The sequence below is a fragment of the Gaeumannomyces tritici genome (genome assembly GCF_000145635.1).
Source record: "Gaeumannomyces tritici R3-111a-1 unplaced genomic scaffold supercont2.106, whole genome shotgun sequence".
Taxonomy (NCBI): Eukaryota; Fungi; Ascomycota; class Sordariomycetes; order Magnaporthales; family Magnaporthaceae; genus Gaeumannomyces; species Gaeumannomyces tritici.
Window position 1 is genome coordinate 1 of NW_008804650.1, and position 9,999 is coordinate 9,999.

At 59.1% G+C, this 9,999-nt stretch overlaps 4 protein-coding genes across 4 annotated transcripts; 2 read left to right on the forward strand and 2 right to left on the reverse strand.

Moving 5' to 3' along the window:
* Positions 1 to 35: 35 nt before the first annotated feature.
* Positions 36 to 500, reverse strand: GGTG_14024 (hypothetical protein; the record flags this gene model as incomplete). Its single annotated transcript, XM_009231950.1, has 1 exon — positions 36 to 500. The coding sequence occupies one exon, from the start codon at positions 498 to 500 to the stop codon at positions 36 to 38; it is 465 nt and encodes a 154-aa protein (XP_009230214.1).
* Positions 501 to 1,928: 1,428 nt separating this feature from the next.
* GGTG_14025 (hypothetical protein) lies at positions 1,929 to 7,093 on the reverse strand. The gene is made up of 12 exons (XM_009231951.1): positions 4,888 to 7,093; positions 4,533 to 4,810; positions 4,234 to 4,417; positions 3,849 to 4,132; positions 3,659 to 3,744; positions 3,442 to 3,573; positions 3,285 to 3,363; positions 3,030 to 3,213; positions 2,845 to 2,965; positions 2,668 to 2,739; positions 2,474 to 2,545; positions 1,929 to 2,351 (listed from the first exon to the last, which is right to left on the reverse strand). The coding sequence occupies exons 2-12, from the start codon at positions 4,661 to 4,663 to the stop codon at positions 2,233 to 2,235; spliced, it is 1,464 nt and encodes a 487-aa protein (XP_009230215.1). The 5' UTR covers positions 4,664 to 4,810; positions 4,888 to 7,093; the 3' UTR covers positions 1,929 to 2,232.
* On the forward strand, positions 6,884 to 8,350 carry GGTG_14026 (hypothetical protein; the record flags this gene model as incomplete). Its single annotated transcript, XM_009231952.1, has 5 exons — positions 6,884 to 7,017; positions 7,251 to 7,478; positions 7,602 to 7,635; positions 7,810 to 7,976; positions 8,284 to 8,350. 5 exons carry the CDS (start codon positions 6,884 to 6,886, stop codon positions 8,348 to 8,350), a joined length of 630 nt encoding a protein of 209 aa, XP_009230216.1.
* Positions 8,351 to 8,377: 27 nt separating this feature from the next.
* GGTG_14027 (riboflavin biosynthesis protein Rib7) lies at positions 8,378 to 9,322 on the forward strand (the record flags this gene model as incomplete). The annotated part of the gene is made up of 1 exon (XM_009231953.1): positions 8,378 to 9,322. One exon carries the CDS (start codon positions 8,378 to 8,380, stop codon positions 9,320 to 9,322), a length of 945 nt encoding a protein of 314 aa, XP_009230217.1.
* Positions 9,323 to 9,999: the final 677 nt, after the last annotated feature.

Here is a 9,999-nt window from a genome sequence, read left to right on the forward strand (position 1 = left end):
TTTTACATCCTTCGCCTTCTTCTCTCCCAAACGCTCTAGAACAGCAGGCAGTCCAAGCAGCAGCAGCACGCCAGCGCGGCGAGCATGCCCTCGAGGCAGCCGGGCTTGCGCGCGCCCCTGTCGTCCTGGTAGTGGCCGTAGGGCTGCTGGCCGTACGGCGGCTGCTGGCCATACGGCTGCTGCTGGTAGTAGCCGCCGGGCGGCGGAGGTCCGTAGGGGCCCGGCGGTTGGGCGTAGTAGCCCATGGGCGGAGACTGCTGGTAGTAGCCGTAGCCGGGCTGTGGCGGGCCGCCCGGGTAGCCACCGGGAGGAGCGTTGGGGTCGGCGCCGTAGTAGGCGGGCTTGGGATGCTGCGGCGGCGGCGAGCCCATCATCATGGGCGGCGGGCCACCCATCGGCGGACCACCCATTGGCGGCGGCGCTGCCCCCGGGGGTGGGCGGTTGGCATCGTGGTATGACGGGGGCTCGTCGTTGGGAGGCGGCGCGGGCTTGGAGCTCATGGTGATTTTGGGGATGTGTGGGTTTTGCGGGTGGTGGGTTCGTTCTCCCGATTGAGGGTCTGGCCTTGTCGTTGATGTCGAGGGGAGGCGGTTGAGACGTGGAGGAGTGGCGAGAGATAGGGGAAACAAACAAGGCACTGAATTATTAAAACGGAAGACGAAAAGGGATTTGTGTTACCCCTCGACCTCTTTTCTCTTGTCGCACTAGCTGGAAGGCGCGAGTCTCGAGGCCGACGAATGTGACCCGACAAATCGGGACGACTGGAAACGACCGAGCGACTTACACCATCGGCTTGCGCGGCTCTCTGGGGCGCGGCGGCCTCCCCCCCATCGCGACAGGGGTTCGTTTTTGAGGGGCAGGTGGGGCCCCCTATTCGTCTTCGGCTTCGTCATTGGTCAGGGGTGGGAGGGGGGGGGACCTGTGGCGAAGCAGCCTTCCCGCTTTCCGCTCCTCCAGCGAAAGAAAGAGAGCCCCACGGTTCGGCCGTCGTCCCCAATCAATACCAAGCCGATTTCATCTCGGCCTACGGGCCCCATCATCACCGAGGAGAGATTGTGTGCTGGACACGAGGAAATATGGTAGCAATGTCTCGGTCGGCCAGCAAATTCACAAACAAAAACAAAAAAACAAAAAAAATGAATGAAAGATGACTTGAATGAGCTTGCTGAATTGATCCGGCCAAATAGTTCCGGTGCCTTTTCTCGCGCTCCAAACCCGTTTCGTCTCAGATTCATGCCGCCGCCCAAGCGACTGTCGCCCCTTCCCTCGCTCACGCAACAAGAAACAAAAGGACAAATCACGCAAGGGGGAGGAGGGATCGACGACGTGTCTTTTGCATCTTGGCTCACAGGTTCGTTCCGCCAGCCCCTCCCTCGGCGGCCGTCCTCCTCCCTTTAGTTGTTGGCCCAAAAAAAAAAAAAGAAAAAAAAAGGCAAACAGCACAACAGGCAGAGTTGTCATGAGCCTATCAGATTCTACAATCCAAGTAGCGCCCGCAAAAGATGCCCGCCTTGTGGCTGCATGCTGTTTTGCTGTAGGCGAGCCAGCCGGAAACTCGCTTCCCAGCACAGCCGTTGGTAGATTTGCGGGTACGTAGGCTTGCGATTGCGATTCTCCCATCTAGACGTCTCCCTCGCCCCATCTCGAATCCTTCCCGCCCAGCCCTGCTAGCAGCACGAAGTGGAGTGCAGCAACAGAAGCAGCACTTCCATTCAGAGTTGCCATTGATTGAGCTCCAGCCGCATGGTGCATGAAGGACGGATGGGGCACCCCCACCGAGAGTAGCCCAGGGGGCAGTCGAACCCAATGGGCGGCAGGCATGGCCAGGGGAGACGGCTTTCCAAGGGGCGACCTCCTAGGGATCAGGCCAAAGTCAACCCAAGTCAGCACATGCAAAAAAAAAAAAAAAAGGCAAATCCCGCCGATATCCCGTGAACTCAACATGTCATGATTCCTCGTCTTTAGCTTCCCTCTGTCATGGTTGATGCCATCCGAGTAGTAGTAGGTATTCCCCCCTCCTCCTTCCAACGCCGCCAGCAAACCCAATCGATTCCCCCGCTCAACCTGCTCCCCGGTTCCATGACCCCCGTCGAGCCACACCCCCCTTCTTCACATCCTGCCAAGGTCCGAACCCTTCTGATCTATAGATACATATATGTATTGTGAGATGACGGAACAACAAAAAGAAATACAAAAAAAAAGCAGAAAAATGCCCTGTCAACACCCGTAAGCCTACGAGCGCTGGATAGCACCCAGCTGCTGTAGTCCCATCCTCGCCAGGTCCTCGTTCGCCTCGTCCAGGTGGTCGAAGAAGTGGCCTTCCATGTCGGCCCAGAGCGAGGCGGGGGCCTCTAGTTTGGCGGACGATGCCGTCGGTCAGCTCTAGAACTCGTGAGGCGTTTTCACCCTGTGGGGAAAGAAAAAAAACACGTGGGATCCAAGGGGATCCCCGAAGGCTTGGTTGGTCACTTACCCGTCAACGATCCCGTTTCTTCCAGGCCGTACTTTGTCACGGAACAGTGGGCTGCCACCTGGAACATAAACGCTGCGAAGAAACAAAAAGTCCATGTCATGGTCAGTCGGGGTTTGTCTCTCGCGACATCGTTCCCGGTGGCCGGAACCTGGTAGACATGGATGGATGATGGGGCAGTTGTTTCCGTCACTTACCCAATGACCCCTCGCCAACCCTCTCAGGCCGTAGCTCCTTTGTGGTCGCCTCCATGAAGGCTCTGTGTGTCTCTGTTGTTTGCGACGCCACCGTTACTTGTTAGCTGGCACGTTTTCGACTTTTGCTTGGCCGCTAGCCGCGGCGGGCGATAGGGGGTGCCCCCTTTTCACACATACCTCCGTGCGGCATATAGCTGGGCTGAACGTTCAGACCCCCTGGCCGCAGGTCCTTGCTCGAGCCCCCATACTTTCCGTATATCAGACCCATGATCTCGGCAGCCATGTTGCGGTGATAGTACTGTTTTGTTCTTGTTAGAGCCTTCAAGTCAGTCATCCAGAGACCCCCCCACGAATCAGCTTACCGGGAGACGATAGCTGTCAGAGGCCACGTTCCACCGCGGGGTGAAGGCCATAAAGTCGACCATCTGCACACCGGGCGTCCGGGACCTCGCGGTGAGGACGCACGCGATGGTTGGGTCGCTCTGGTCCCTGTCCGCCACCGCGGCGCTGACGAATTTCTCCAGGGCGTACTTGTACGGGATGTAGCTGCGAATTCGTGCTTTTAGCGTCTATCCCCAGTCAAAGCGGCCGGCCTAGCGGGTAGATAGGGCCCTTACTTTCCATGCCATGCGACCACATCAAACGGCGAGTGGCTCTTCTTGCAGGTCCAAAGCTTGCCGGCGAGCTTGGTGACAACTAGCGCCGGGAAAGGAAGGCGGTGTGAGCATGGGCACCCCGGCCAAGACCGCCCCAGGAGACGGCGTCCACACTTACTCTCCCACTCGGAATTGTCCAAGTCGAACGATGCTATGGGGAACTCAAAGTCCCGCGGCATGGCCAGCCCGTTGCTTCCCATGGGCCCCAGCTCCGGCAGCTCGTAGTGGCTTCCAAAGAGCTCTTGGACATCTGGGCGAGCGGCGGCGTCTCGTTAGTCACTGCGGGCCGTCCCTGACGGTGCTGACGAGGACGGGCAGAGAGGAGCGAGACTCACAGCCTCGGGAGTTGCCATCGGGCAGGCCGACGCTGAAATATATGCCGGCCTGGATCACCACAAGCTCGCCGGGGCGAACCATCATCCTGAGCGGGTGGACAGCGTGAGCGCTTGGGTGCCAAAACTTGGGGTCCGTTGCTGTAGGGGACGATCGGGGAATGGAAAGGGAGGGGCTGTGTTTGACACTTACTTGCCAAACTCGGTCTGGATGTCCAGGCGTCCCTGCTGGGGGAGGATCAAGAAATCGCCGTCGTTGTTGCAGAAAGCCCGTTTTCCCATGGACCGGTTCGCGCAGTAGATGCTGATGGCCACGCCCTCATTGGTGGTCGGATCTCCGGTGCCGGCCAGTGTCTTCAGGCCCTGGACGAAGTCTACAAGCTTCTCCTGCGGGGAAGGGATCGGGAGTGGCAGCCAGCAGAGCGCATGGGGAACAAACTCGACCTTTTCGTTGTTTGACCCAAACCTCGACTCGAGCTAAGTGCACCGGGAGGGTCTTTGGTATGAGCAATGCGCCCATGAGAGGAGGGGCAAGCAGCAAGTGGCGGGTAGCCATGGCGCCTCTTGGAGATACCTACATGTGGGTTGAGGCTGGCCTGGGGGATACATCGGCCCTGAGCCACGGCCGGGTAGATGCGGTACATCCAGACATGCTGGATGGTAGCACGAGCGGTGGCAACGGTACTGCCGTTCAGCTGCTCCGCGTACAGGTTGTACTTGACCTTCTGCGGCGTGTTGCACGCCCTTGGAAGCGTTCCGGGGCTGCAAGGAAGTTGAGGGACAGTGTCAGCCTCTTGGGTTTGTGTCGTGTGTGCATGCTCGATAAGCCCGCGCGGGTGACAAGTCTTTGGACGGTGCCTGGCCCGGGTTGACTTACATGGCTTCAGACGCGAACCGGTTCCCGAACCCAACCTGATATCGGTATGGGTCCTGAGGATTGGGCTGTGCCAGAAAGGCGGACTGGCACGTCACCCCCGGCGGCGACGGGACACCTTTCATAGCGGTCATGGTCCCTTTGTAGTTCTTGCGAGCTCGCCGGCGGGGAGTTGGGCTTGGTAGGTGTTCGTTCCTAGAACCTAGGAAGGTGATGGATATTATGGGATAGAGTGTGATCACTGGTGGGCCGGCGGAGCGGACGGGTGTGTTGAGAGGGTGCTTTTGAGCTGGTTAGAAGACGAAGGGCTCATCTGGTAACATGGACTGGGCTAGCAGTCCGGGGGCCATATATATACCACCTGGTCGGCAGCTAGTAGCTTCCTTTGTCCAAGACTACCTCCCAAACTAGAGGGTGCGATCTATCCCCACCTGCCGGGATTGGAGACAGGCAGGCAGGTCCGGCAAGCGCGCGCTGTGTGCCGTGCGGTGTGTGTGGTGTGTGTGAGTGTGTGTGCTGCGTGTGTTGCTGTGTGCAAGTGCCAACGGCACCGCCGGGTCCATGCGCTTCCTCCCCTTGCCTTGTTCTTTTTTTCCCTGATTATCAAGCCTACACCCGGGCATCGTAGCGGCTTCCAAGCTGCGAACTCACTTTGAGCCTCCACAAACATGAACCTTCTTTGGCTGGAGTGCGGTTGGCAGGACTAGGCACGTACCTGCCCCGGTCGGTAGGTACCTGCTACCTAACCACCTAACCACCTAACCACCTAACCTATGTGGGTAGCTCCATCCCCCAACCGGGATGCCTGTCCAGCACCAGGCAAGCCGCTATACCCCACAGGGCCACGCCCCCTAGCGCACATACCTAAGCGAGCAAGGGCCAGCCTGGGACCCGAGCGCAAACATTGGGCCTCCACTGCGGGCTCCCGCATCGAGAAGGAGAGGCGGGAACGGTCTCTGCTAGGCACTGGCGGTGCCGTGGGAGCGCATCGGGCGAGGCTGGAAGGGAAGCCCCCGCCGTTCTGGCGCTTGCTGTGCCTTGGATCGAAACCCAGACGAGTGCTAGCAAGGTGACGGGCGCGACGGCTATGTCGGGCAGGCAGGGTAATTGAAACCAGGGTCCAGCGAGCTACTGCGTACTCCATCGACTTGCTTCATCGACTTGCTTCATCGAGCTGCCCTGCGTCCGCGGGCGTGGATGGCGGATGGCAGGTATGGGGGCTCTTTTGACGGGCTGCATCACATGTGGGCCCTCGAAACCGGGTCCTGCTGTCGTCTTTGCCAAACTGGGCCAATATTTCTCGAGGGGGCGTGTTTGCTCGCGAACCTACCGGCAGGCAACTTTTCTGAAGGCCGTCCGTCCCGGCAGTCAGTGGGAGCTTATCACTGCATGCCTCCCTACCTAGACTCTCCTAGGTACCCGGGGTTTGCTTTTTGCATTTGTTCCTGCAATTGCGAACTTTGCTTCTGAATGGGTCCTCGTTTTCTTTTTCTTCAATCTCGCTTTTTGCCTGCGTGTCTGCATCTCGAGTGCTCCAGTCTTGGACCATGCTGCACCGTTCCGATGTCCAAGCCAAAGAGGCATGAACCCGGAGCACATGCGCGCCTCTTTGGGGGTGCCTCCCTGCGCCCAATATGGTTCCAGCCTTGGCTTGCACCACATTTCCCAGGATCCCACGCCTCCTACAAGTAGTCCCGGCAGTTGGTGCAGGTGCTTGGCGTCCACCTAGGTATCTAGGTACCAACCTAGATACATATGCCGTTGCCCAGGTCGTGGAAACATTTTTTTTAAGGCCGCTCCCCAGGCTAGGTAGCTGATCGACAGGACAGGCGGCGATTGTTGGAGCTTCTTTCACGACGCTCGGTTGGACATTCCGTAGCGTCTTCTAGCGCGCCCTGATCGTCCCTTGTGGCGCGCGCCATGGGGACGCTGGCTGAGGAATACACAGACAGTACCTGTTCTGTCGTAGTCCTGGATCTATCGGCCAGTTGGCGGTCGCCACGGTTTTCCCCTCGGCGAGTGGCTGGACATTTCCGGAAGCCGAACAAGTGGGATTGATTTGTTCGGACAAAATGGGAGGGGTGCCTGCCTCTGCTTGGGCCCGAGATAGAGCTCAGATCCCTGCCCGGGCTCGAAGATTTCAGTCGTGGTAACAGAAAGGCCGAGTCGCCGTCTTTTGCTCGGTGCGGATGCGAAGGCGAGTGCTTTCCTGGCCGGCTCTACCTCTTTCAGATTTGTGGCTTCCATGCCTGCACCACTTCAAGTCGAGGAGAGAGGTCGTGGGACGAATGCACAATGCACGGGGCATGTGTCCCAAAAGGCCGCAGGCGGCAAGCCGACGAGCAAGCGACCACATGACGGCCTACGTGCTACGTCGCCTCTCGTCGCCTCTCATCGCCTCTGGACTCCGGAGGCTCGCCATCGGCCGGGCTAAGGTAGCGTGCACTAGCATAGTCAAGTCTGATACCTCGGTACAGCAGCAGAGGTGGTGTGTGGCTGTCTGATTTCTGATTTCTGATTTCTGAATTCTGAATTTTTTTTTATATTTTTATTTTTTATTTTTTGGTGCTGGATGCGATGCAGATCGGGCTGGCTGCTGGTGGATCCGGGATCATGGATCCAATTAAACTCTAGTCCCCGTCGGTTGCAATTGCTGCAAGTGCTCCCGGCAGGCAATTTTTTTGAGACGCTGCGTGGCGCGACGCTAACGTGACTGGGCAGCGCCTTCCCAACCACGCCCGCCGCCTACATGATCCGCTTCTCGGCCTTCAGAGCCCCAGGCTACTGCTGCTGCCTCCACATAGCTCTGCCAAGGCATTGCAGAAACACACGTGCAAACAGATCCAACGTCGGCATCCAGACTCTTGGCTCGGCTCCATCCTTTGACGCTCTGCTATACCCCACGATCGAGTCACCCGACGTCCTCGACGAAACTCTGTTTGCCCTGACGTTCCTATTTTAAGCATCTCGGCAGCTATCTTTTATTTTTTGTTACCGACATCTCCATCCCCCGCCGGGAATTAGGTTGTGCCCGCAGATAGGCAGATGGGCACTATAGGTACCTCACTATAGCTATCTCGGCACCTCGGTAGCTACCTACCTCGACGTAAGTGGTAGGCACCGTGCCTCCCGTTCCAACTCTAGCCTTGCGCATGGCACCCCATTCACCCTCGCTGCCACCCGCCCCAGAGCAAAGTGCCCAGGAGCCAGGCCCAGGACACGGCGCATCATCCCGCAAGGGTGAGCGCACAGCCACGCGCTAGCACCCCAACCGACCTAGGGCGGGGCAAGATCGGGCAAGGGCGACAGGCATGCGCGGCAGATGCAGACCACCGTCGCATGGACGCCGAGCACCAGAAAAGAAGGGCTGACGGCGGTCGGGCAGGTTGCAATTCGGTCGGAACCTCTCCGGCGGGCCCGCGAGCGCCCGTCACCCCGTCTAATGTGGTAAAAACACGACGGGCAAACCTTTTTCTTGCCCTGCCGTCTGTGGGTTCTGGCAAAAAACGAAACCCCCTCCTGTCCCTCAGCGCCCCCCCCCCCCGCCTGCTCGGTCCAACCCACGCTCGCCAAGGTGTGTGGCCCCACGAACTCGACCCTTGCTGGCCTCCTCTCCTAACTGCCTGCCCCTCCCGGCACATGAACCTGTTCATGCCGTCTGCCCGGGGAGCGTGCCACGCACACGCACACGCATACACACCACTCCACATACGCGCCACTCCACATACCCACCAACATTGTCTGATCTTGGTAGCCACGAGCAGTCGGGCCTCCGAGCTCTGGACGGGGACCAGGTTCAGATCCAGGCCCACCGCGCTTAGGCCCGGGGCCATCCCATCGCGGGAGCCATGACTGAGTGGTTGATCTTCCCATCCGGAGATGCCGCAAAGCTCGAGCGTCGTCTACCGCCAGTCACGCCAGAAGGGCGTGGGAGTGGAGGGGTTCCCGTGCGGGCGGAGGAACCCGAGGGGGGGTCGGCGGCGGCATCACCACCAACAGGCGGAAAGAACACCACACCGGCCGCTCGTCCCTTCGTGACGTTGACGTTTGCTACCTCGCTCGACTCCTCCCTGGCGCTAGCCCCAGGCGTTAGGACTGCCATCTCGGGCCCCGAGTCCAAGGCCATGACGCACTTTTTGCGCAGCCGCCACGACGCCATCCTGGTGGGAGCGGGAACGGCCGTGGCTGACGACCCGGGGCTCAACTGTCGCCTGGCCGCCTCACCCCGCCGCGGCGCCCGGAGGCCAGAGCACCAGCCGCGCCCTGTAGTCGTGGACCCGCGCGGCCGTTGGCACTTCTCGGAAGAGAGCAAAGTGATGCGATTGGTAGATTCTAGTGCCGGTCTGGCTCCTTTCATCATCATCACCCCTGCCGCCCTTGACGAGGTCCCAGCCGAGAGAAGGGCCGTACTGGAAAGCCGCGGCGGAAAGTATATAGTGCTGGGGCAAGACCAGGTACAGAGCCACATGGCGGGCGCGGAGGGCCCCAACACGGGGGTTTGGGATTGGTCTGGCATATTATCCGTCATATATGCGGAAGGGATTCAGAGTCTCATGATCGAGGGTGGTGGCGGCGTGATCAACACGCTCCTGGAGGGCCAGCGCAACAGGGCATTGGTGGACTCGGTCATCATCACCATCGCCCCAACCTGGCTTGGCCCAGGCGGGGTCGTTGTGTCCCCGGCTAGGGAGCTCGACGCCAATGGCGTCCCAGCTCCAGCCCTGCGACTCGCCGACGTGTCGTGGCACCAACTTGGCGACGACATGGTGCTTTGCGGGAACATGGGGTGCTGAATATCCTTTTCCGTGGCTGCTACCCAATCGCGGTGAGACCGATTGCCGGAGAGATGTGTTTTCTCTACAAGCATGCCCCGGCTACGGCGGTTTCAACTTTATTTTGACCCGTTGGGTTTGCAAGGGGCCATGATCTGCGGTGCCGGGGCGAAGCAGCCGTCGGGGGTTCCCAAGGCCAGACTCTGTGGCTTGCATCTCCTATAGACATGTTGGATATGATATGTAGAGGAATTTCTCCAAAAGGCAAATTATCCTGGCAAAAGAACACTAATCAGACGCTTTGACAAGCTCCCGCCTGCAGCAGGATCCAATGAAAATGGCGGGAAATGCGCCGGGGCGGCAGGCAATAAAAAAAACAAAAAAGGAAGGAAAAAAAGAAACCGTAACCGTTAGCAGTTCTTGTTTCATGCCCGGCTGCGTTCGTAAATTCGAGACCCAGCCACCACTCTCTTCGGCGATCCCGCGAGTTCTATAGGTGGTAGGTAGGTAGGTGCATGCATACATGCGATGCGCAAGGTGCCGCCACACGCAAACCATAACAGACAAGAGAGAAGGGGGTGCCCGAACCAACAGACCAGACTAGGGAGGGGGGTTCGGCCACCGTTTCCAAGCCGCTTGTCTTTTTTCTTCCCTCTTCTCTGTCACACACACACACACGCTCTCTCTCTCTCTCTCTC